Source organism: Eumetopias jubatus, unplaced genomic scaffold (assembly GCF_037043125.1).
Source record: "Eumetopias jubatus isolate StellerSeaLion01/CBP00866 unplaced genomic scaffold, mEumJub1_p1.0 scaffold_11, whole genome shotgun sequence".
Taxonomy (NCBI): Eukaryota; Metazoa; Chordata; class Mammalia; order Carnivora; family Otariidae; genus Eumetopias; species Eumetopias jubatus.
Window position 1 is genome coordinate 36,622,300 of NW_028274817.1, and position 27,087 is coordinate 36,649,386.

The window sequence follows — 27,087 nt, forward strand, 5'->3', positions numbered from 1 at the left end:
TGTGTGTGTGTGTGTGTCACATCTTCTTTATCTATTCATCTACTGATGGACACTCGGGTCACTTCCATACCTTGGCTATTGTCAACAATGCCGCAATAAACATAGGAGTGCATAGATCTTTTCCAATTAGTGTTTTCAGTTTCCTCAGACAGATACCCAGGAGCAGGATTACTGGAGTGTACAGTATTTCTATTTAATGTTTGGACGAACCCCCGTACTGTTTTCCAGAGCGGCTGTACCCGTCCGCATTCCCACCAGCAGTGTAGGAGGGTCACCTTTCCTCCACATCCTCGCCAACACTTGCTGCTTCTTGTCTTTTTGATACCAGCCATTCTGAGAGGTGCAAGGTGGTATCTCACTGTGGCTCAGATTTGCATTTCCCTGATGATGGGTGATACTGAGCACCTTTTCATGTGTCCGTTGGCCATCTGGAGTCTTCTTTGGAAAAAATGTCTATTCAGGTCTTCTGCCCATTTTTAATTGGATTATTTGGTCTTTTGGTGGTTAGCTGTGTAAGTTCTTTATACATCTTGGATACTAACCCCTTAGCAGATATGTCATTTGCAAATCCCTGCTCCCATTCAGTAGGCTGCCTTTTCATTTTGTTGATGGTTGCCTTCAGTGTGCAGTAGCTTTTTAGTTTGGTGTAGTCCAATAAGTCTTTGTTTTAAGCCCCTACGTTTGGGGATGTTTGCTACTTCCACCCCGTAGCAACCCCCACCACCCGCAGGGGGGAAAAAAAAAAAAGCAATAAACAAGCACAAATCCCTCCTCCTAGTCTTTCTGATCTCAATCAATGGTCTTCCATCTAAGTTACTCAGGTCATAAACCTTCGAGAGTCATCCTTGACCCCTCCTCCTCTCGAGAACACCCTACATCTGATCCATCAGCAAATCCTGCTGGCTGCACCTTCAGCATGTACCCAGAATCCAATGACTCCTCTCTGGCTCTCCTGTCAGTACCCCAGCCACTAGCGTCTCCTGCCTGAGTTATTACACACATCACTTACCGGTCTCCCTGCTTCTACCCCTGTCCCCCTATGGTCGAATTTCAGCAGAGCAACTGGGTGAGCCCTTTATAATTCATTCGGATCATGGAAGTCCTCGGCTCAAAACCATCCAATGGCCGCCCATCTCCCTAAGACTAAAATGCCAAGTCCTTCCTATGGTCTGTGAGGCCTTCTATATGATCTGCCCCCTCATGTATAGCACCTCCCTGACCTCATCTCCTACAAGGTAACCCCTTCCTTCGCATGGCTCTAGACACAGCGACCTAGTTGCTGTTGCTGGAATATTCTAGAAACACTCCCGTGTTGGGGCCTGTACACTTCTTTGCTCTTCTTGGCATATTCCTCCTCCAGGTACCCAATGGCTCAGTCCCTCACCTACAAGCCTTTACTCAAATGTCACATTCTCAGTGAGACCTTCCCTTTAAATGAGGCTACCTCATTTAAAACTGCAGCCTCCCCAACCATTCAGCATCCCTGTACCCCTTACTCCGCTTTACCTCTTCCTCTGTGGCACTTAACATGATCTGACATACTATACACTTCGCTTGTTTCTTTACTGTCTCTTTCCACAAGAATGTAAACTCCGTGAAAGCAAGGATAATATGTATCTGTTTTGCTCACTGCTTTATCCCCAGCAAGTGCCGGATGCAAAGTAGGGGTTCGATAAATATTTGCAGGAAGAATGAAGTGAGCAGCCCAGTATGTTCGAGAACTTTCTGCAGTTCAGTATCATTGAACTATCATGCAGGAGGAGATGGGAGTCAGTTTATGAATTCTGTTTGCCACGTTAGATATTTTGGACTTTACAAATCACCTTGAGATCTTGGTAAAGGGTAGGTGCAGTATGTCTGGGGTGGGGACCTAGAGTCTGCATTTCTAACTGGCTCCCAGGTGCTGCTGGCCCGCAGACCAAACTTCGAGGCAAGGGGCAGAGCTTGCAGTCCGACTGCTGACTGAAGAAGAGCAAGGCTAGAGGCAGGGACACCAGTGTTGAGGCTGTTGCAAATTGAACAAGTCAGGGATGATCCAGTCTGAACCAAAGGAGGAGTACAGGGAATGAATTTGAGAAATGATCAGGAGGTCGAATTGATAGCATTTGGTCACCGACTGGATGTGGAGGAGAAGGGGAGTGAAGGGCCAGTGATTATCTGCAGATTTCTGGCCCGGGTGATGAGTGGATGGTGGTACCACTCAATGGGATAGGGAATGTGAGAGAAGGTGCAGGCTTGGGAACAGGGAAGAGAACAACTAGTTTAGTTCCCAACAACAATGCCATCCCGAACCTTTATGTGCGCTCTACATGAGAAGCCTCCATTTCGAGCTTTTGCAAGCCTGTGCCGCCCAGGGCATGATCCCAAGATGGCCACGGATGTGGGATTTCCCATTCTTGCCATTGGGCACAGGCCCAAGTCAGGTTCCCCTTCATCCAGGCATCTGACCAAATGACCTGTGCCTTCTGGTCTGTTTAACGTACAAGAGGCTGTCCTGAGGTAGAGGTCCAGGTGGAAGGTCCATCTTGCCGACCTCCTATCCTGAGGGGCCAGAGAGCCCACTCAGGCCAGGTTTCACCTTCAAAGTGCCTAAGTGGGGGCTGACTGGGCCACGCCGCCTCTGGCTAAAGGCAACATAAAGACCTCCCCCTTCATTTCTGAGGATCCCAGCCAGCCCACTGCCAACAGCCCACGGAGTGAGGGCTCTGAGCTGGCAAAGAATCTAACAGATAGACCTGGCCTAGCAGCTTCAGCCCTGGAGTCCAGAGACCCAGGTCCCAGCGTCCACTCTCATCTATGTGCGTGGATCGAAACCCCTCTAAGCAGCACTGCCCCACTTGCAGGGAAATGTCAGGCCCCCTCTACCTCGCAGGAGCATTGGAGGAATAGAAAAGCCAAAGGAACATGGAGATGCTCTACAGAAAAGTGGTATTTAAACCCATAACATGCCCTGGCGCCTCGAACACCTTATGCGGTTAGTGTCAGCAAGCGGGGGGCGACTCTTGGACCATTTGAGGCAATGAGGCCTAACCTTCAGCCTGTATCAGAATCCCTAAGGGGAGTGGTGCTCAGACTTCAGCTGGCATCAGAACCCCTTTGGAGGGCCTGGTACAAGGGAGCTTTCTGGGTGCCACCCCAGAGTTTCTGATTCAATGGGTCTGGGGTGGGACCTAGAGTCAGGAACCTGAGAATCTGTATTCCTAACAAGTTCCCCAGTTAGGCAGCTGCTGCTGCTGGTCTGGGGACCATCCTGTGAGAACCCCTGTCCTCGAGAACTTGTAGAAAATCAAGATGCCTGGGCCCCGCCCCAGAGACCTGAATCCAGGAGAGGGGCCCCAATCTGGGCCCCTGTGAAAAGCAGTGCCTCCTGGAAGCAGCTACAATTACAGTGGGGAGTACCTGACTTAATCCTGTGCTCCTACAAAGCACGCCTGAGCCCCAATTCCTTTCTCTTCCACGGGGAAAATCCCACGGTCGTCGGAAGCTCTCCAATCCATCCCCCCGCATAGGCCTCAGCCCCTGGCCAGTTTTTCAAATTCTCCAGCTCTTCCCTCACCCCACAGACACTGCAGGAGCCTTCAGAATCTGCCTGAGCCCCCAAGCCTTTCTCCTGCCCTTAGCCTGGCCTGCAGAGTGGAAGTGGGAAGCCAGAGAGAGAGAACTTTCCCAGCACCCTAAGGCTAGTTAGACAAGAGGGGGGATGGGCTAATGGGCGGGGTGGGGAAGAAACAGGTAGGCTGAGGTCAGTATGACCTTGGGGCCAGTTTTCAAGCCCTCACTGGCCACAGTACTCTTGCTTTAACGGTCCTAGAAACCAGCACACCGGCTGTGTCCTAACCCTCATCCTCCAGGAGGCAAGCTTAAAGCTTATCTCCAGAGACACGTGGCTTGCCTGCATCAACCTTGGGGTTCTTACACCCCAGTTTCCTGAAATGTCTCCAAAGGACATCTGATCTGCCTGTGCTTCAAAATACCTTTCTTACCCTGTCAAGCCTGGGAGTTCCCGGCTCCCCAGTTCTGAAACAAGAGCTCCCTCTAGTGAAGGAGAAAGGGGTTTCCAAGTAGCCTTGAGGCAGGGCTCCTTCATCCTCCGGAAGCGGGGCACAGATCCCCTGGAGGCGTGGGACACCAGTGAAGCCCTCCCCAGAACAGGGTTTTGAATGCATAAAAGGCAAAGCGTTACAGGAAAAGCTAGTGTTATTAAAACGGAGTCATCAAGAGAGGAAAAACAGATCTATAAAATCTATAACACAGTCCTTGCGTGTTTCTTTACTAAGTAAGGCATTTAATGAGCTCTAGCAGTGAGTGGAACCGCTACCATGATTTTAAGGCAGTGGGGAGCATCAACTTTTCCCACCCAAGTTAATGGACCCCTTATTCCTATTCGTGGACCCCACGTTAAGATCCCCTGCCTAAATAGAACCACCGCACCCACCTAACCAAAACAACCCACGGGGATGAAGAAAAGGGGAGGGAGTTCCCAGAGCAGGGGATTGGGTCACGAGCCCCGTGGGTCCAAAAGTAGTGTGGGAGCTGTCCTCCACCCTTCCTGCAGCTGACCTCCCTCCAAACCACCCCACTGGACCCCCTGGAAACCTGATCCCGCCATCGGCAAATCCTTCCATACCTGCCACCTCCGCACAGCATGGCCCTGGCGCTTCCTCACCCTACGGAGCCCTGGCTCTCCCCCAGAACACTGCTTCTCCCTCGGGCTGCTCTGAGTGGAGGCTCTTCTTCTTCCTCCTCCCGTGCTCGCAGCAAGCTCGCGTGGAGAGAAGGGGCGTTGAAGATCCCCCCCTCCCGTTACTGCTTCTGGATGCTTACTCTTGTCTCCTTCTTGCAAGCTTCACCTTCTCTTTGTCACCATGGTCCACCCCCCTTCCCCTCGTCCTCCAGGTCACCATCAAGACTCCTCCCGGATCAGTCTCACTGAGCTTACCGTCATTGCTCTGGGTGACTTCACCATCCGTGCGGGGGCCACTTCTAACATCCTAACGCCCTGGCCTCTTGAACCTCTTCAACTCCGCACATCCGCACCTCCATTCCACCCTCCTACCCACGACCGGCTTCAGGGAGCACCCCCAGCCACCCCGCCTCAGCTCTATTCCTCTGACCACAGCCTCCCCGTTGTTTCAGATTCCATATCCTCTTCTCTACTGGGCATGAGCCCGCACACCTCCTGGTGACCTCTGATCCCTTGATTCCACACCCCCCCACCCCCATGGACCCCCTCCTCGTTCTTCCGTCCTACCATCTGGGACCCCATGACTGATCACTTCAACTAGCCCCCTCAACTCCCAGGCGGGCAGACGGCCCTCTTCCCTCCCTTGTACCAAGCCGCTCCACGCTTCTCCCTACCCCCTCACTATCTCATCCCCAAGGGGCGGCCTGCTAAGGGTCAGAACCTAAGAAGTAGCTCAGACCACATTTGAGGAGACTGGTAGGCAGAGTCACGGTACCTTAGCAAACAGAAACCATACAGAGAGCAAATTTACATCGTGTGAACTAAGTGAGGGGCACTATTCCTATTTTACAGATGAAGAAAAGGAAGCCCAGAGAAGTTAAGGCACTTCGCCAAGGTCACACAGCTCGTAAGCAACAGAACGGGCTTTGAAAGGAGGTGAGTCCCGCTTTGACACGGGCACATCTCAGAACCGTCTCATCCATCGGCCGGCAGCCAGGCCTGTTCAAATTTCCTCTCGAGCTCCTCGGTTCCTTTGACTGGGTGGGAAAGAAGTTCAAGCCCGGTGTACAAATCTGGCCACTTCAGGTAGTCAGGGTCCAGAGCAGAAAGCTCCTGTAGGTATCCAGACCAAAACTGCGGGCTCTAGCCCCGCCTGCCAAAGCAGCCTTCCCTGTGCTGGAGGCGCTGGGTGTGCCTGCTCAGCTCCTAATAAGGTAAGCACTCTGTTTCCCATTCTGTTATTGTTCCTTGAGTGACCCGCCCTTGGCTGGAAACCGGAAAGGAGGAAAGTGGGTGGCAGGGTTACCAAAACTCTGTCCCAAACCCCAAACACCCCTCGCTTTCCGGATCTTCAACACCATTGATCCAAACTTGGATGGATACTTTAAGCCAGATGTTCCGCGCCTCTGCGCAGGCTGCTGAGCCCTCCCCCCTCCCCACCGGAGAAAACGGGGTCACTGTACAGACCAGTGCCGGGAAACTGCAAGGAAATCTGTTTTCTGCGCTAGTCACCAAACTTCTGGAGCTACACTGTCCAATACAGTAGCTACAGCTCCTAAAGACCTGCAGCCAATTAATTTCAAGGCAAATTCATTAAACTGAAATCAAGCAAAAAAATTCCTCGGTCCTAGTTCCTGGGTCTGTACTAGTCCCATGTCCTCTGCTCGGGAGCCACATGGAGTGAGCGGCTACCATACTGAGCAGAGCAGATCTAGACCCATCTCCGCCGTCACCAAGAATTCTACTGGACAGCGCGCAAACAGTCCAGACTTACCTCCTTCTCCCATCTCCCGCCACGCTCACTCCTCCCGTCAGGACCCATCTCCATCCACTGCAAAGCCCCTTCCTTCTCAGCAGGGGCTGGCACCTGCGGTTCCTCCATTCCCCTGCCTCCCTAGTACCTTCAGAACACTCCCTCTCACTACTGGCCTTCGCCTTAGCACCTGAACGTGCCAAGCCTTGGGCAGAGAGGCCAGGGGAGGAGGGGGAAAGGAAAGGTAGGAAAAAGGTGGGGTGCGGGGGTGGGGGAGAAATCCCTCCCTTAGCTCTGCAACACCCTTAACCCCTCCTTCCTTAACACCCTGCTCTTTCCCTCCCATCTCCTCTTCTCCAATGGCCATACTTTGCCAGAACTCTCTGAACCTACGTGGTGCTCCAGATCACTACGACCTGAGGAACCTTTCTCCTGCCTCAGTTTCCAGGACAACCAGCCACGCCTACTGCTCTCCCGGGTCCTACAATCGCCCAAGGCTCCTTTTCTTTTATCTCCTATTCACAGCTGATGTTCCCTGAGGCCTTTTCTCCAAGTTCTATTTCTTCGCCCACCCCACCGACGTAGCTACCCTGGACCATCTCATTCACTCCCCTGTGTGTGTGCGCACCTTCTTTATACCAACGACATGGAAGTCAGCCTCCAGCCCAGACTCCCCTGAACACCTCCGGAATATTCCGTCCGACTGCCTCCTGGACATCTCAGCCTGATAGCCTAGAAGTGTCTCAAACTCAAGTGTTAAAAAAAAAAAAAATCTGCCTTCCTAAAACATGTTCCTTTCCTTCCTTGGCCCTTGTCCATGAGTGGCACCCTATCTCCCTCAGCCCCCTAGGCGGAAATCCTGGGGCCTCACAGACTTTGCCCTCTCCCTCGCTCCCATAGCATCTTAATTATAATAAATACTACCAGTTTAATTATTTAGGATTATTAATTTAAATTAACATAACAGTGATCTTAATTGTAGATCCTCATTTCCTGAAAAGACGAACGAGAAGATGAGACTACTGCCACCTTGTGGCAAAACGCTGACAAACACGCGGATGAGGCCGTTGCAAATGCTCAAGGCAAATAGAAGGTATAAAGAGAACGTTCAGAAAAGAGTGCTTTAGGCTGCCAAGGAAGTCAGACACAGCGCTGGAGTTGGGGGGCAGCATCGCTGAGCTAATGTTCAAGGAGGACATGGAGTTTGCCAGGTCCCAGGTAGACAAGCTGTCGTGTGCTCGGACACGGTGTTGGTGGCAGGTGGGCCAAATCTGTCAGATTTGTTCGCTTAGAGGGTAAAGTAATGGGAGTTGAAATCTCAGCGATGGGAAATGAGGTCAAAGAGATGGATAAGGGTAGAACTGTGACCACCCTGAATGCCACGTAAAGGAGTTTGGTCTGCCTCCCAGACAGGATTTTTGAGCAGGGGAGCAAAATCTGATCAGATTTGTTCTTTCCTCAGGTCATTCTGGAGACTGGATGGAGGACAGACCAGGGGAGACATAGGGGGCAATCGGGGGGCAGGGACATGAGAAAATGAAGTAGTCCCTGGCAACGGGGGCTGAGAGCCTAGACTCGGGCAGGGGGGATGGAAACAGAGAGGAAGAGTTGAATTTGCAAGCATTTTGAGAATCTGGATCATCAGAACACTTCTGAACTGATTGGCATCAGGGATGAGGCAGGAAGGGATCCAGAAAGTTTCTGACCAGGTTTTTGGCTTTGGCCCTGGGTGGATGGTGGGGCCAGTAATACGGGAAAGAGAAGAGGAGGAAAAAGAGCAGGTGGGAAGAAGGGGCATGGAATCGAAAAGCCTGACCGTAAGACAAGTTTCCTTTGAAGGACCTGTAGCGTTTCTCGAGCCTACAGTGAGATCTAGGGATGGAGAACACCGGGATCTCTGGAGCACGCAGGGCAAAGGAGCCCAACGACTGCCCGCCAGAGGGGGAGAACCGGGAGACAGGGGCATCATGCAGCTCGAAGGAGAAGCAGGCATCTAAGGGATGCCAGCAACGTCAAACCCGCTGACAAACACGCCCTCCATAGGTGCAAGGCTCTGTCAGTTCAGAATTGAGCAAGAAACCATCCTGACCTCAAGAGCCCACAGTCTAGATGGAAGACAGACGTGTAATTAACAAGAGGCAGTATTACGGTGGTTAATAATAAAAGTATACAACACCAGGTGCCAGGCATCATTCTGTGGATTTACATATACGAGCCCATCGAACCCTCACGGCACCCCTGTGAGATAGGTACTATTCCTGTCCTCCTTTTACAAACGAGCAAACAGATGCAGAGAGGTGTAAGGCACTAGCCTAAGCACCAGACTCAGGATTCGAACCCACAGTCCGTCCGAACTCAGCGACGACATGGAGAAGCAGTGCTGTGTGGTGGTGAAGCTCGCCTGCTTTCCAGTGCTAGGTGAAACTCTCGTGCAGGGGCTCCTAACCTTTGTGGTGCCATGGATCCCTTGGGCAGTTTGGGGCCTCCCCTCTCAGGATAAAGTTTTTGTTTGTTTGTTTTGTTTAAAGATTTTATTTATTTGACAGAGAGCACAAGCAGGGGGAGCAGCAGAGGGAGAGGGAGAGGGAGAAGCCGGCTCCCCGCTGAGCAAGGAGCCCGACGCGGGGCTCGATCCCAGGGCCCTGGGATCATGACCGGAGCCGAAGGCAGACGCTTAACGACTGAGCCACCCAGGCGCCCCGCAGGATAACGTTTTGAGTAGACAAAAGACACCGCATTAGAAAACAGTAATACTGCAATAGTTAGCAAAAGACTTTAAAAAATTAAGGCTTTTAAATGCTCAGGTAATGATGAAGTGCAAAGGGTTTTGTGAAATCCCTATAGCAGCTGTTAATAGGAGAACAACATACATTGACAAAAACATCCTGAGTCCTGCTGAAGCAACTGCGGACAGTTGTCTATGATTTGGCACTGAAGGAAAGGCTGGACGTCATTTGGAGTTAATACAAATGAAGATGTGATTTTTTTTCTCATCCAAGGTCATGGGCCCCCTAAGTCTCGTGGACTTATGAGGATTAAATGGGATCAAGATCAGGCAAAGTAAAACACTTAGCCAGTGCCTAGTTGGTGGAAAGTGCGCAATAAACGTTAGAGCTTGTAAGATATGTAAAATGTGCAGTGTGTGGCTATAGAGTCCTTCATTCATTCAGCCCCCGTGTAAGACCAAGAACAGAAGAAGGCTTCCTGTCCTCAGGCCGACAGGCAGATACCTGCAGTGCCGTGTGAGAGGGACAGTCGCAGAACACTTCTGGGGGCTGCCTGGAGGAGCTAACTGACGAGGCTGAGTTTTGAAGACAGAACGTGCTCCGGGCCACCAAGTTGGAGAAGGGCATTCCCAGCCGAAGTCTTGCTGTGTTCAGGGTGCGGAGGCATGAAAGTTGCACGGGAAATACAGGGGACCCTATGGATTTTGGTATCCCCCGAGTGCAGGGTACAAAGATGGAAGGAGCATAAAGAGAAGGCTGGGCCTTTGGTGCCCCCTGGAAAATGCACTGTGCTCTGGGGACAAGGGGGAGCCACTGGAAGTTTCCAAATAGGGAAGTGCCATGATCCTATCTGGGCTTTCGGCCCAGCTTTGGAAGCTACAGGGACAGGTTGTTGGGGGGAGACGGGGAGGTTGGAGGTAGGGAGACCGCACAGAGTCAGCTGTCATGGTTGAGGGGAGAGAGGAGTAAGGCCTAGGCCAAGGTAGGAAGAGTGATGGACTTGAGAAAAACTGGGGAGGGCAAAGCAGGAGGACATGGCGAGCTCTCCGCACAGCGGCCAGAATGATCTTTCCAACAAGCATGCCTGATCATGCCAGACTGTCTGCTCAACAGTCTTGGGACAAATGAGAAACCATCTGGAAATAAAGTCGGGTCCTTATCTCACATTGTCTACTGGGATAAATTCCATGTGGATGAAAGATTTAAAGCTTTAAAAGAAAAATGGAACTATTAACACAGGAGGGGAAAAAAAATACAGGATATATTTTTTTGTAGCCTGGCAGTGGAGAAGGACTTCCTAACCATGACTCCAAATTCAGAAGCCAGATAAATTACACAGAAATGTAAAGAGCCTACCTAAAGAAACCATAAGCAAAGTTAAAAGATGAGTGAGAAAACGGGGAAAAATATCCACAGCTCAGATCACAAAGGGTGAACTCCCCTAATATTTATATACAATATATAGAAATATATTTCGATTATATTGAAATAGAAATATATATAGAAATATACATAAAACTAGAAATATATTTCTATTGCATATGAATATACAGAAATATAAACAAATATATATATGATAAAGAGCTCCTACAATACAATTTTTTAAAGATTTTATTTATTTATTTAGTTAGTTGCGAGCGAGCGAGAGAGAGAGAGAGAGAGAGAGAGAGAGAGAGCGCGCATGAACAGTGGGAGGGGCAGAGGGAGAGGGAGAAGCAGGCTCCCTGCTGAGCAGTTCCCTGAGATCAGGACCAGAGCCTAAGGCAGACACTTAACCAACTAAGCCACCCAAGGCGCCCCTCCTAAGATTAACTTTTGTTAAAAAGGCCAACAACACAAGGGAAAGATAAGCACACGAGAAGAACACAGAGTTCAAGGAAGAGGAGATTGAATGCCAATTCAAACATGTAAATAGATGCTCCCCTTCATCCAAAGTAAGAGAAATTCAAATTAAGTCGGAATTGCTACACCATTATTTTTACCCATCAGATGGGCAAAAATTGAAACACACTGGAAATACACTCTTTCGGGGAGGGTGTGTGGAAACAGGCACTCTTACCCACTGCCACGGGCATTTACAATGGTATGACTTTTATGAATTGGGAAACATCCATCCAAATTATGAACACACATACTCTTTTGATTCAGCAATTCTACTTAGGGGGGATTTATCGTGCTAGATACATGCACACACATGCAAATCAGCGTGGGTACAAGGTCACATGGCACAGTGTTATTTATATCAGCCCAATTCCAAACAACCTAAATGTCTACCAACAGGAGACAGAATAAATAAATTACGGTGTACTGTCGTAGCCTTGTGTTACGTTTAACAGCAAGAACCCCAGAGCCATACCAGTGGGTTCAAATCCCGTGTGTGTCCCCTTACTCGCGGAGCCTCAGTTTCCTCATGTGTAAAAGGGATGTAACAGCAACCCTGCCTAAGAGGACTGTGGTGGGGATGAAGTGAGTTCACGTGTGCGAAGAGCTTGAAGCAATGTCTGGCACCTCCTAGTGCTCTATAAAGCCTTGCCATTTCTACTAGACTGTATTTTATCATCCACACAATGGAATGCATGGGCTGTTGTGCAAAAGAATGAAGAAGCTTCCTATGGGCTTCCAGGGAGAGAAATGCTGCTAAAGCAAAACAGTAATGGCAACAAAACAGTCGCGCAGTATGCTGTCTGGCGATGTGTGTCTTACAGAGGAGGGAAATAAAATAGTTTTTGAATTTACTTGTATGTGTGAGAAGAAACTCTGGGAGGAGATGCAAAAAACCAAAATGGCGGTTACCTATGGAGTTGTAGGAGGCACCGTGTGGATGTGGGAAAGGGTGGGAAGGTGATCTGTTACAGAATGGTTTTCTGCATTTTAGAGTTTGAACTCTATAAAGGATTTACACAGGAGAAGAATCAACAGGAAAGCAAGCTGGTGTTATGCCCCTTCTTAAAACTTTCACTGGCTCTCCATAGTTCATAGAATAAAGGCCAAATCCCTGACCACAGCTGACAAAGCCCTCCGTATCTGACCCCTGCCTGCCCCTCAGGCCGGGTCATCCGTCCCCCCCCCCCCCGGATCTCCCTTCCCTCCTGCCACAGTGCTGTCATACATGTAGTTTTGTGAGGTTATAAGGGTGCACCCCCCAATCCTACTCTTGCCTAGTGAACCCCCTACGTATCCTTCAGACCTCAGCTGAAATGTCACTTCCTCAGGGAACTCCCCCCCAAACCTTCAAAGTAGATGTTAGTTTTATTCTTAGCTCTCATTAAAGCATGTTCCTTTCCTTCAGAGTACTTACCTCAGTTATAACTATATATTTATTTGTGTGATTATTTGATTCATACATGTCTCCTCCCACTACATTATAAACTCTATGAGGGAAGGGATGGTATCTGGTTTTCACCGATCGGGGCATCCCAAAGGCCAGCGTAGAGCCTGGCAGAAAGAGTGTGCAAATAAGTTGCTATGGTTTGAATGTCTGTGTCCCTCCAAATTCATATGATGAAATCCTAACCACCAAAGATGGATCGTATTAGGGGGTGGGGCCTTTGTAAGGTGTCGTAGGTCATGAGGGTGGAGCCTCCATGAATGGGATTAGTGCCCTTATAAAAGGGGCCCCAGAGAGCTCCCTTGCCCCATCCACCATGTGAGGACGCAGCAAGGAATCGGGAAGAGGGTCCTCCCAAGAAGGCAACCAAGCTGGCGACTTGATCTTGGACTTCCCAGCCTCTGGAGCTGAGAACAAGAAATTTATGTTGTTGATAAGCTACCCAGTTGGTGGTATTTTGTTATAGCTACCAGAAAGGAGAAAGACGTATGTGTCAGATGAATGGGTAAAACAGATGCGGGGGTCGGGGGCTGATTCCCAGGTTCTAGCTGGGGTGACAGGGTGGTGCCATCTGGCAAGGACCACAGGGAGAGCAGCAGGGCTGAGGGGCAGAAAATGAGTACAGCACAGACAGGCTGAGTTTGAGGTGAGCTTGGGGCATTCAGGTGGAGATGCTGAGTGAACAACATGAAAATCTCGTAAGTCTGGGCTGCCGACAGCAATGCGGCGGCCATGACTACTCCGACCGGTGGCCGAACTGTGTGAGCACGTGACCATTTGGGGAGCAGCAGAGCAAGGGGCAAGAGCGGAACAGAACTCTGGGGAAACGAACATGTCAGGGACAGAGGCAAAATAACTCCTGATGGAGGCGTGGGGAGGCATGGTCAGTGAGGCAGGCCCTCAAGAGGGGAGTGTTCCAAAGAGGAGGGATCAACAATGTCCATTGTAGCAGAGAGCTCCGGCAGGATAAATTCTGAGAGGGAGCCATTAGATTGGGTCAGGTAGGCGTCGTTAGTAATGGTCAGCAGTGTTATTTCTGTGAAGAGGTGGGCAGCGGGGAGAGAGATATCCCATGGCAGTGTTCTGAGGGATGGGAGGTAATTGAGTAGACGGGGTCATCAAATGCAGGCAAGTGCCACCCACAGTTATGTTCTGTTCCTGGGGTGATTTCAGGTGGTAAACAGGTAAACGTTTCATTTTTAATAGCTATGCATTTAAAGTGTATTAAAAATATGTCACCAGTGCACTGAATCCGGGATTTTATTGAGCACAAACATATTTTAGAAAAACATATATATGTATATTTATAAATTCATATATATATATAAATATAGAGTTATAAATATATAAATGTATACTTATTTATAAATATATAAAACAATTTTTTTAAGATTTTTATTTATTTGCGAGAGAGCGGGGGGAGGGGGCCAGAGAGAGAGGGAGAAGTAGACCCTCCACTATCTTGACCTCAGTCAAAGGCAGATGCTTAGCCGACTGAGCCACCCAGGTGCCCCGCAAACAAATATATTTTAGGAAAAAGAAAAATCAGTAGACTTAAGGACATATACTAAATACATAATAACACAGATGGCTCTGTGGATAAGGCACAAGTTGTCAGGCCCAAAGAACTGAAGTTCAGGAAATCTTGTTTGGCTAATAATCTATGAAGATGGTTAGCTGGGAAGGGAAGATGAAAAGAGATGGTGTAGGGTCGAGAGAAACTTTCTTTTTTAGCATGGGAAGACTTCAGCATCCTTCTTGGCTGAAAAGCCAGGAGTGAAAGAAAGAGTTGAAAATCCAGGTAAATGAAACAAAAGGAAAAGAAAAGAAAACCCAAGTACACGAGTGATACTTGATGGCACGGAGTTCCAGAGGATGGGAAGGGAGCCAAGTTAACCACAACACCCCTTCCTCCAAGACAACAGGTAAGGATGGCAGTGGGTGAAGCAGCTTTTAGAGCAGAGGGAAATAACGGAGGGGATTCCTGCCTGGAAATCTCTGTTTTCTCAGTCCTTGGTTGACAGTGGGGAGGACAGGAAGTCTGAGGTGGGTGGTAAAGGTTCAGCACATGACCTCTCAGGGCAATGTGTAGCACAGCTGACCAAAGACAGAACACAAGAGCGATGGTGTTGAGAGCACAATTATAACAGACCATGAAATTTTAGTGGCCCCAAATCTGAATGACTCGAGAGATTTCCCCCAGTAGGCCAAGGCTGGGCACTGGGACTGGATGCTGATCCCCGTGGAAAGGATGAAGGGCTGAAGCACTTTCGGAGCTGGTGAAAGGAAAGCTCCAGTAACTGGTTATAGTAGGACGAGCTAATTGGGAAGGAGAGGAATCCTGAAAGAGTAGAGATTCGGGTCACAGAAAGGGACATAGGGGCTAAGGATCTCAGATAGAGGAGTTTTAGGGGCAGGGGGAGGGCAAGGTCGGTTGGCTGGAGACAAGAGTGACAGAAGTCACTGCAGTGGAGAAGCCCAAACTCCGAGAAGCTGGAATGGGACAAGTGGTCTTCACTAGAAACCCTCATGGATACTGGTGGGAATCGTAATAGAAACGATCGAGTGCCAGGGGCCAAAGGCATTTAGGAATACGGGGAAGCAGCCAAGGGTGGTAGTAGTGATGAAAAAAAAAAAAAAAGGTGGAGAGAATGGTAAAGGAGAAAGCATTTTCATCGAAGGGAGAAATGAAATACTGGTCTGGAAGAGATGGCGGGAGAAGGGGCGCCGACAGCCTATGTGGCTGAATAGGGAGAGCAGCGTCCATTAGAGGGAGCTTCGGGCAAGAGACAGGAGGGCTAGGTGTTCTATGGAGAGCTGGTAACGTCGGTGGCGATAGGGTTCTAAAAACTGTATGGTTGACCCTTGAACACCACGGGTTTGAACTGTGCAGGTCTACTCAGATGTGGATTTTTTCCTGACAAATACAGAACAGTACCAGAAATGTGTTTTCTCTTCCTTATGATTTTCTTCATAACATTTTCTTTTCTCCAGCTTATTTTATTGTAGGAATACAGTACATAATACATATGGCATACGCACTAGGTGCTAATTGACAGTTTCTCTTACCAGTAAGGCTTCCGGTCAAGAGGAGGCTATTAGGATTTAAATTTAGGGGGGAGTCAGAAGTTGTGCATGGGTATCAGGCTGTGGGGGTGGGGGGACATCCCTAACCTGCGCATTGTTCAAGGATCAACTGTAGTTCCAGAGAGCCAAAGGCAAGGAGCTGGGAGGAGAGGAAACAGAAATTAAAAGACAGGCTGGAGGAAGAACAGAACAGTGGGGGGGGGGGGGGGGAAGGATGTCTTGTTTCCTGCGGCGGTGCCAAAAGACCACAGAAACCAAGGAGGAATGGGATCCCGCTGAGCACCACCCAGCCACCCCCAAGCCTTTCAGGAAAACAGGTCTCCTGGCCGTGGGAGGTATCTACAGGAGAGCTGTCTTGCCTTGGGCAGACACTCCGAAGTCAGGTATGTCTGGGAAATTACAAGACTTCTAGGAGAGAGAACCGCCCAACCCCTCAGCTGTTCTGATTTACGGGGAGTCATCTTCCCCCTGCTCACTCCGTATGGATTCGCCCTCTGCAAGGCCCAGGTCCGAGGTTCGGGGCCAAAGGTGAAACCCGCCTTAGGAAATCTAGCCTTTTCTCTAAGCGTGCGTAATTTCCCCCAAGCGAACAGCAGATGACAGCAAAGAGCCAGGAAGGAAGCGGAGGCTTTACAAGGGCCCAGAAATGGTAACAAATGAATCGGATTATGTTCCCCTAGTGCCCTCTGTCGCACTTAATCCCGCTGTATTACAAGTACAACGCTCCCGTCCCCCCTAGACAGGGACTCCCTGTGGCGGGGAATCTCTGATTCCCTGGTGCGAATGCTGGGCACGTAGTAGGGGTTCAACAAAGACACCGTGGGGGCGGCTGGCTGGAGGGGAGACTCCCAACTGGATGTGGTTAGGAGACAGGCACCTGCCTTTTAGGACAACAAAGTGTGTGGGGAAAAGCGCTGCTCTGAGAGGGAAGGCTTTGAATCCTGGCTCTGCTACTTAAGGCTGGGAGCTCAAGGTACCTCAGATTTCTGAGCCCTGGTTTTCTCCTCTGTAGAAGGGGCATTTTCCACCAGGGTTGGTTATGATGAGAAGACGCACAGAACGGGCCTAGCGAAGTATCTCGCACACAGGCAACACTCAAGACAAAGTTGGTGTTTACTATGGTCATAATTACTGTTAGAGTTTTTACAGAGGTACCAGAGGAGAGAGGAAAGAATCACTAACAGTGAGATATAAATTGGAATGAAACCTCGGAATCTCTACTTCCTCCGCTCGGTTCCCCCCAGACAGTGCTGCAATAGATCCAACAGAAGGCTGCAGTGGCATCTATGACTTCTAGAAGCTGCAGCTTCCCAGATTGTGGGGTTTTGTGGGGGGGGGGGTGGAGAGGGCAGTGGAGATGGCTACTTGGTATTTCCCACGTCAGAATAGTCAGCTCGGCTACCTCACAGACTTTTATGGGCACCTCAGAGCACAGATAGGTTTAACTAAGAGCCACGCACCTTTGGCCAGAACTTGCCTCAGCGGGGGGGGGGGGGGGGCGCAGTCTGGAGCTAGAGACAGAGGTCCGCCTGGTTCTATTCAGAAAGCATGTATCCCCCAGACTTGGATATTATTAGGAAGCTGTTTCCTGCGCCACGGGAGACAGACCTGAAAACTGGCCCACGGCTCCTGGATATTGAGACGTTCCTTAAACTTAGACGGGGGGGGGGGGGGGGGGAATAGTACCTTTAGAGCAAATTAAAAGGAAGTGTTCTCTGACTTGGTGAGACCCCAAGTGGCTGCACGGGGTAAAAACAGCCTCAAAGAATACTGAGACAAATCCTAAGAACGCTGACAGAAACCAGGGCACAGGGGGCCAATCTCTCCACTGGCAGGAGACTCCATGGAGAGCAACTGTGCCCGTCCTCCAACATATCTCGAGGTTGACTTGGTCCTTGAGGCTGGCTTAGGCCAGAAGTTCTCGAGATTTTCCAGGATTCCTGAGTTAGAGGAAGCACGACTTCCAAACCATCTTCTGGTGGCTTCAAGGGCCCATGTGGCCTCATGTCATTTTTAATGCATAGCAATGAAGGACCTGCTGCTTGAATTGAGGTGGGGGAGCGGTCTCCCTGAAGAGTCCCAGCAACCAACATAGAGAGGCTAGTAGCTGAGACTAGAAGGGGCATGATGCCTTCCAGGTACAGGCCTTTCAGGAAGGTTAGAGCCCTGAGAGGGAGGCCTCTGACAACTCTTCTAGAAGGGATGGGAACTCCCCTTTTATCTACCATGTAAGAGAGGAGGGAGGGGATACTTTAAGGGTCACTGTGAGGTCACAAAGAGTTCAGTCAGTTTCCTTCCTAGGCTGTCTCTACCAAGTTCGTTGTCTCTCCCTTGTGACAAAATCAAGGTCATCAGTGGTTTATTTTATAAGGTGATCACTCTTCTCTTACCTGCTTCTTCCTTCCATCCTATAACCCCACAGTCCCTGAACTTCATGCCCCTCTCAATATCCTCTTTGGTTCTGAGAGGATGGGTATAATGAGCAAGGGCTCAAGGTCCCTCTCTTGAGAGGGCTGGGGGCTTCCATCTCTCTTTCTACCCCTGTGCTGCACACTGAGGCAGGGGGAAGGCACAGCACGAGCGAGTGACAGAGGGTGGGGCGGGGGGGGGGGGCTCCATGCAAACCCAATGCCACCACAGACGACGAGCCCGAGGCCTAGGCCCTAGGACACACAGTTAGTGGCACCATGCTCGCCCACAAAGGATGGTTCTGAAAAGCCCCCCGGGCTCTTTGCAGGCCTTATCAGTGCCCATCTCCCCACCACTGGCGTGTGGCATAAGACATCCTGCAGACAGCCGGCCAGGCAGGAGGCCAAGATCCTGACAGACACCCAACAGACTGCCATCCCCCCAAACAGAAGGGCGCGACAAGGTGTGGCAGGGGCACAAAGGTATGGTTCACTGGCCTTACCTCCTTTCCAAAGCAGGTAGATGGGTACCACGTAGAGCATAACATGCTGAATGTAGTAAATCTCCAGTTCGAAGGGGAGCTGTAAGGACAGGAGACGGGGAAGAGGTGTTTCAGAGCAGGAAACACTCATGTCAATAGCTTCTGAAGCGAAACGCCCTTGCTCTTTGGGACCCGCATCATAACCCCCTCCCATGCATTTCCGGGGCTCACCTCCCTTCACAATGAGGGAGAAAAAGAATGGAAGGGACAGACACTTAGAACCTAGGCTGGCAGCTTCCAAAGCATATTTGGCAGGGATGGTGCTTAAAGAATGTTCCACGAAGAAAGCTAGTTACAATGGAAGAAATGTCACACAGACTAGATCCCGTGGAGGGTCACCATGTATCCTGGTGGTATAGTGAGGATCTGGGTGGTCTCTGCAATGACAAAACCTGCTTAAAATGGTTTATCTAGTGTTTCCCAAACTTAGTGCGCCAGTGCCTATTTTTTTAATAAAGATTTATTTATTTACTTATTTACTTATTTATTTGACAGAGAGAGACGTGAGAGAGGGAACACAAGCAGGGGAAGTCGGAGAGGGCGAAGCAGGCTTCCCGAGGAGCAGGGAGTCCGATGTGGGGCTTGATCCCAGGACCCTGGAATCATGGCCTCAGCTGAAGGCAGGTGCCCAACGACTGAGCCACCCAGGCGCCCCTTCTTTTTTTGTTCACAGAACCCTCAGTAGTCTATGGGATATACTTGAAGAAACACAACCTGATGTCACTTCTCGCTCCTGGTGAGAAGGCGGTTGGGCGGTCTAAAAGCTTATTTCTCGGCTGACATGAAGAACATGTGTAGTAGGATTTCTTATTCCCATTTTCTGGATTTAAAAAAAAAAACAAAGTAGTTTCTAGGTCTGGCTTGGTCTAGATCCAAGACTAGTTTCCCTGCTAGATATTTGGGGTCGGTCCAGAGTTAGCCCTACTTTTGGGTGAAGACCAAGCAGCTGGGCCAATTCTGACAAAGGCTTGCCAAAGGGAGCAGCCCCACCCTCAGTCTCCCTCCGACACGCGGGCTCACTTGCTGCGGCTTTCTGCCTCTCTCAAAATGGAAGCTCCGGATTCCCGAAGCAGAGCATGGTTTCCACCTGGCACGGTGGACCGTGCCACAGAGTTTGGCAGAGGGCAAGGAGTGGAAACAGCTGGATGGCCAACTCAATTCTAGAGGAAAAAAAAAAAACTTCAGCAACTGGCACGAGGCCTGGCCTCTGGGGCTTCCACGGCCCACAACACACACACACACACACACACACACACACACACACACACACACACACACACACCCCTAAAGGGAAGCCCAGAGAGACAAGGACACCCGGGGGAAGGGTCAGCTGCCTCCCTGTTCCCTACAAGGCAAGCACAGAACCAAGACTGTGCGCTAACAACAGCCCAAGTCTGCCTTGTGCCAAGGGCTGGAACCCAAGGATGGCAGAGCGCCCAGAATGGGGGCTGGGATGACTGTGGACCCTGGAAAGAGACGCTGGTTCTGGCCCTTGAAAATGAAAGCCCACACAGAAGGAAAATTTCCCACGGACCCAGAAGGGGCTCAACTACTATTTTATGCTCACAGAGGGACGTAAAATCCCCCCAGAAAGAGACGAGGTTCTACATGGCTCCACAGACCATGCTGGAATTGATGGAAAAGGCTTTGACAGTGGACATCACTAGCATGAGCTTTGGAGGACTCGGAGGCCCGCATTGGAGCCTCACAGTAAGAGGATCTGGGCTCACCCTCTCATCTGGAATTGGGGACTGCTTCATGCTTTTTCAACTGTTTCCAGATCCATGAGCCACTGATGCCTCTCAAAAACCCTGTGAGGTAGGCAGGCCAAGTATCCTTCTTCTTTGACAGATGAGGAAACTGAGGTACAAAAGGGTTAACTAGCTTGACTGTGGTCACCCAGAAAACAGGCAAGGAGGAAAAGGTCCCAGGAGGAAGGTTCAGCCCTCTGGCTGTAATCCGACTCTTTGGCTACCTAAGGGACTTGACCTCTCCCTGGAACAGGCCTGGGGAGCCAGCCATGTCCTCAAGCAGGACCTCTGCTCACCTCCTGGACCCTAGCTGCTGTTTATCCCCTGGACTCTCAGCGCCTGCTTGCTTCTCCCTCCGTTCCAGGCCTCCTGGCCTCCTAGAAATCACACTCTTCACCTGCATGTCCAGGGAAGCAGTTTAGCACTGCGGCTATGAGCCACAATTTGGGAGTCTGTCAAATCTGTGCTTCCAGATTTCATTAGGCCCCTCAATAGCCCTATGGACTCCAGCAAGTCACTTAACCTCGCCACCCGTTTCAGCACCAGTAAAATGAAAATAATTACACTGTTCTAAGATTGTTGTCATTTTAAAAAAATTTTTAGAGGTCTTTTTTTTCAGACTTTCTGTGTCAGAGAGAGAGAGAGCGAGCCCAGGCAGGGCGAGTGGCAGGCAGAGGGAGAAGCAGACTCCCCGCTGAGCAGGGGGCCCGATGCAGGACTCGATCCCAGGACCCTGGGGATCATGACCTGAGCTGAAAGCAGATGCTTAACCGGCTGAGCCACCCAGGTGTCTCAATTTTTTTTTTTTAATTTTTAATATAACACACATGCATACAGTACTTGTATGCCTAGAACTAGTAAGCACTTTCTTCACTATCAATTCATCTAGTCCTCCTAACGACTGTGCTGTTCCAATTATCTCCAGATATGAGAAACTGAGGCACAGAGAGGTTTGCTGACTAAGCACACCCAGCTCATGTGGTAACAGAGACAGAATCCAGCCCCAGGCAGTCTGGCTCTAGAGTTTATAGTATCAGCCAGCACCCTACCCTCCTGTTCCCCTCTCTCCTAAAGAAGCATGACACGGCTGTGATCAGTGGGTGTGCGGTAACCCTCCACATGGGAACTGGGCCCAGTCTTTCCCTGTCCGCGCACTCCTCACCGTCGCGGCCTGCTCTGGTCCACTGTGAGCCCAGGCCCCATATCATGCAGTGGCCAGACCTGGCCGACAACACAGGCCTCTCAGCTCCCGAGGCTCTTGGCACTAGCCCTCTGTGACTCTCTAGGCACCCTGGTCACAAATCTCAGGGTGGCTGGGAGGCTGCCCCCCCCCCAGAAACATTTTCCTTCCCCAGAGGGCTGCCTCACCCCCTATTTCAAGAGTTCCCCGCCTCAGAAGGGCCATGGAGAGTGTAAAACCAGGTGTGGGCACCGCTGAAAGCCCCAGCCAGAGAGGAGAAAGGGGAGAGAGGCAAAGGAGGAAGTGTGTGTGTGTGGGGGGGGGGAACTGGGAGAGAAAGGGAGGGAGGAGATGAAAGAGAAGAGGGCAGCGTAAGGGAAAAAAAAAAAAAACAAGTTGCAGGAAGAAGGGAGCAGAATGGGAGCAAGAATCAACCCCTTGTCATTTCATAACAATGCTTACTAAGTACTTTTGCGTCATGCGCTGGGTACACACTTTTACAGGCGCTATCGCACTTAACCATTACAAGTCTCTGTGAAGCAAGAACAACGGTCATCCCCATTTGACAGATAAGGAAACTGAGCCACAGAGCTGTGAAATGACATCCAAATAAGAGACGGGGCAGGGCGCCTGGGCAGCTCAGTCGGTTGAGTGTCTGGCTCTTGGTTTCAGCTCGTCATGATCTCAGGGTGGTGGGATCGAGCCCCACGGCAGGCTCCATGCTCAGCATGGGGTCTGCTTCAGATTCTCTCTCCCTCTTCCTCTGCCCCTCCTCCCACTCGAGCACATTCTCTCTCTCAAATAAATAAAATCTTAAAAAAAAATGAAGAAGAGATGGGGCAAGGACGGGGGTAAAGGACGTTCAGCACTGAAGAAGAAAACGGGTCGTTTTCTTTACTGAGCACTGATCTGTCCTGAGTCCCCAAAACTTTCTCACAGAGCCTCCGCCACCCTCTTTTCCCCATTTGCACAAACACAATCTGGAAAGTGCCATACTTGCCCCAGAAGTTCCGCTTCGCTGATTCATTTCTGTCCTACAGAGCTCGCATCTGGAATGCTACTCCAACGTACCTATCCTGGTGCCTTTTTAGCTGGAAGATTCCTGAGGCTTTAGACCAAAAGTCCTACCATCACAGCAATTGAAAAACAAAAATCACTAAAAATGTTTTAAACTACACAGGTCATTAGCTTCCTTCTCACACCCAAGACAACATCCTTTTTTTTTTTTTTTTTTTTTTTTTAATCCAAAGAGCAGACTGATAAACCCCAGCAGGCCTTTGGGTTCAGACTGCCTAAAACATGACGGGCATGGGCTCTGTCCATGGCCAGAGTATGACCTCCTTTCTCCCAGTGCGCAACCCTGCCAGCCGAACCACCATGCTTTGCCATGGAGACGAGCAATCCCATTATGCCCTCCATCCCTGGTCACCTCAGTCACTATAAGAAGCCCCAAACTCTGGGGCACCTGGGTGGCTCAGTTGCTTAAACACCCGACTCATGGTTTTGGCTCAAGTTGTGATCTCGGGATGGTGAGATCGTGCCCCGAGTCTGACTCCATGCTCAGCGTGGAGTCGGCTTGGGATTCTCTCCCTCCCCTCCCCCTGCCTTGTGTGTGCACTTGCTGTGCTCTAAATCAATCAATAAAATATTAAAAAAAAAAAGAAGCCTTAAACTCCCAGGTCACCACCCAACACCTGAATTCTAACCCCCTCCCCCTAATCTGACCTCATCTGCCACCTTCCCTCAGTTCTAGAAACTTGGGCAGCCTACCCTCTGGAACCCACTGACTCTTCATCAGCAAAATCCCCTCTATCCTCAAACTGTCCTCTGAACAGTCCCTTCACCTTCTTGCTCTAACGAAAACCTGGTTCCCTTCCCCTCTGAGGATGCTGCCATCCCTACAGCCCTCTCAAGTACTGGGTGGTTTGCCTGCCATGTTGCCTTGTGCCACGGGGCCAGGAGGGGGTCCTGTCTGCTCCCCTCTGCTGCTTCTACATTGCTGGCGCTTCCCTGACCATTCTCTCTGCTTCCTTCCTTACCACTCCCCTGATTTCAAGGCCCTTGGCCTCTGCCACCCACCACTCTTCCTACCGCAGTCACCTACAGGCCCTCTCCCCGGGCATTCCCCTTCGTCCTTGAAGACGGTGCCTCCTGCCTCCCTTGCCATTTCTTTCCAACACTCCCATGTCAAAATTCATGTGTTCTCAATAGTTAGCGCTAGCCTGTCATGCACCCCACTCTCCAACTGCCACCTCCTACCGGGCCAACTCACCCGCCTCCTATCCGTCTTCCAACTTCACTGGCACCTCTGGTCCACTGATCCTGCCACCTTTTTACTGCCCCTCACTGACCTGCCGTCCTCGCTTCCATACTTGCCCGTCAGTCCCTCTGCCGTATTCTCAACCCTCCGAACACTCTCCCCTCCTCCATCCTACCTGCCTTGCAAAGCCACATTGCTGGTAAAATTGGACTCTCTGCCCTCATGTCCCTACCCCTGGGGCGAGCGAGCGTGGCCAGAGCAAAATACAAAGCTATGCGGTTGACCCTTTAAATTCATGACAGCAAATTGGGAGCTGGCCCTTAATGCTACCCTATCATCTGTCTACATTCCCAAATCCGTTCACTCTCCTCGCTCCCGGACAACTATTTCACAACGGATCCCACTTTCCTCAAACCTTCCCCCATCCGCCCCAGGCCGATGATTCGGCTTCCTGTTCCATTTTGGGGGGGGGGGGGAAGGAGCAACAGGAAAAAGAACATCCACAAGTTCCCACCTCCGCATTTCCCTCCTCTCTGAACCCGTCCCCACAGCTGCCTTTTCTTCTGCTGCTCTTCAGGAACCACCACACTGCAGGCCCGGGCTAGTCCCCTCATTTGTGCGCTAGATTCTATCCTTTCTTGCCGACCCAAGGATGTCACACCAGCAACCATCCCTTTTTTCCACTGGATCATTCCCCTCAGAAAACAAGTAAGTTATAATCTCTCTCATCGGAAGAAACACCCTTGGCCCCCGTCCCCCTAGCCCATGTGACTTCTTTGTACGAACTTTAAATAGCCACCCCTTCTTCATCCCCATGCCAGGGTGTCAGGAAGATCTTCGGCACCTTGTGCAGTCAGCAACATGCTGGTCCTGACCAATTTTCGGGCCTCATCTTCCTTGACCCCTCAGCAGCTTTTATGCAGGTGATCATGCTCTCGTCCTTAAAACACTTTCTGCACTCAGCTTCTAGAATGCCACTCTCTGTTCTTCCCCGACCTCAGTGACTCCCCTTCTCAACCCCCTTTACTGGACCTTCCTTCTGTCCCTCATAGTGGAGGGGCCCAGAATCAAGTCCTTGGCTCTCTTTTCTAGCTACTCTCACTCACTAGATCATCTTATCCAGGCTCCTGGCTCTAAATGCCATCTGGATACTGATGACTTCCAAATATGTCCAGCCTAGAGTCAGGCTGCTAAGATTGAAATTCTAGCTCCATCATTTGGTTGCACTGTACTTTTGGGCCAATCCCTTAGTCTTGCTGAGCTCCACCTGGCTCATTTGTAAAACGGGAATGATAATGATGCCTATTGCATCAAGTTGCGGTGAAATTAGGTGAGGTAGTGCATGCAGGGTTCTTGGCCCAGTGCTGGCATACGCTATGTGCACAACATTAGTGGTTGGCACCCTCCTCCTCTTCAGTATTAATCCAGCCAGTAAGTGGTAAAGGCAAGATTTCAATTCCAGCCAATAAGACTTTTTTTTTTTTTTTTATTTGACAGAGTGAGAGAGTGAGCAAAAGAGAGAGAAGGAGCAGGGGGAGGGGCAAAGGGAGAGGGAGAAGCAGACTCCCCGCCGAGCAGGGAGCCTGATGTGGGGCTCGATCCCAGGACCCTGTGATGATGACCTGAGCTGAAGGCAGACACCTAACCGACTGAGCCATCCAGGCGCCCCTCCAGCCACTAAGACTTAATGCCAGGCCTCTCTGGGTCAAAAGCTGGAGCTCTTTTTACCTCGTCATCCTGTGTTAGCAAGAGCCTCCGGCAAAAGATGGTGGAGTCTGGGCCTTCCCCATAGCCCTAAGTCACGCATCAGTGTACTTATCAGGTGACGACCAAGGATAACTTTTAGCTTCCCAATGTGATTCATTCTTTGGGCCCACCCTAGGTGAAAGTTTCTCCCTGGAGACTTACTTATTTCTCAAAGGAATGTCAGTAGCACTCTCATCTTCTTACCCATGACAGTCCTATTCTTACTTTCATCCAATCAATAGAAAGAAAGAAAAAAAAACCACACACACTTACTGAGACACTACTAGGTGGCAGGGAATATGCCTGGCTCTGGATATACGGCAATGATAAAGACACAGTCCCCGCCCTATTAGCTATTAGGGATGATTAGTGTGAATTTTTCTAGTTTCTACAAACCCCCTCTCTCAGAGTATCTACGCATGTAAAGAAAAGAACACGTAATGTAATGGGCGTGGGGGGAGGGCCTATAGACCACCCCCTCACCCCCCCGCCAAAACCCTTTGCTCTCACTGTATCTTCCCCTGTGAGCCCACCCCTGGCCCCAGCAAACACAGCTGCCCATAGCCCTACCAGGTACAGGGCATTCCATCTTACTCTCGTGGTCTGCTGTGGAGAGAGGGACTGGTGAGTGACGGCTGGGGGAGGGGAGATCGGTCCTCCGTTTTGGAGTCCAAACCCCATCAGTGCTGCTCCTGACTTCCTCCTTGGTGCTCAGAGCCCTCAGGAGAGCAGAACAGAGTTGTGGTTGTCAGCCAACTGCCCCCAGCCAGCTCCCTAGTGTCAGAACAAAAGATTTTCGACACGTGAAAGATGCTGTCCGCTCTGGTAGCCCAGCTACTTGAGGAAGTGCCTTTTGGGGTACGAGATACAGCAACCCAGAGCTGCCTGCCGCGGCCACGCGAGCCCGTAACAGAACTTACATGAAGCGGCCATCCGGGGCCAGTGAGCCATCACGTATGCTGCAAGGCCTCACTTAGCTATTCCCTTTATCCAAGATGAAAATGATACCCACTAGCTCTTCTTCTCCTACCTCGAACAGACTCAGGAATTACTTAGGAGGGGAGTTAGGACTTAGGAATTAGGGCAAGGTGGAGGAGGAAGACAATGATGCTCATAATGGTGTATACTTACTAACTTTTATGGGCTGAATTCTGTCCTCCCTCCATCCCGTTCCCCCGCCCCACTGCAACCCAGTTCGTATGTTGAAGTCCTAACCCCCAGTACCTCGGAATGAGACTGTCTTTGGAGACAGGGCCCTTCAAGAGGAAATTAGGATAAAATGAGGTCCAATGGGTGGGGTCTAGCTTAATGCCTGCTGTCCTCACAAAAAGAGGAAATTAAGACACAGAGACGCAGAGGAAAGACCACAGGAAGACAGCCGAAGAAGACCATAATCTACAAGCCAAAGAGAGAGGCCCTCAAAAGAAACGGACACTACTGACACCTTGATCTTAGACTTCTGGCCCCCCAAACTATGAGGAAATAAGTTTCTATTGTTTAAGCCACCCAGTCTACGGTATCCGTCATGACAGCCCAAGCAAAAGCAAATGAAGACCCTGATCCACCATATACTATTGAGCCAGGCCCTGTACTAAAGCACTTCACAACTGTGAACTCCTTCC

The 27,087-nt window shown here is 50.4% G+C and overlaps 1 protein-coding gene across 7 annotated transcripts in view; it reads right to left on the reverse strand.

Annotated features, from left to right (window-relative positions):
- TMEM164 (transmembrane protein 164) overlaps positions 1-27,087 on the reverse strand; it is a 161,416-nt gene that overhangs the window by 15,704 nt on the left and 118,625 nt on the right. For all 7 annotated transcript variants that reach the window (XM_088028682.1, XM_088028685.1, XM_088028687.1 and 4 more), the window contains one exon: positions 18,490-18,568. In XM_088028682.1, the coding sequence (XP_087884808.1) occupies positions 18,490-18,568 (79 nt within the window). The remainder of the gene's footprint in view (positions 1-18,489; positions 18,569-27,087) is intronic.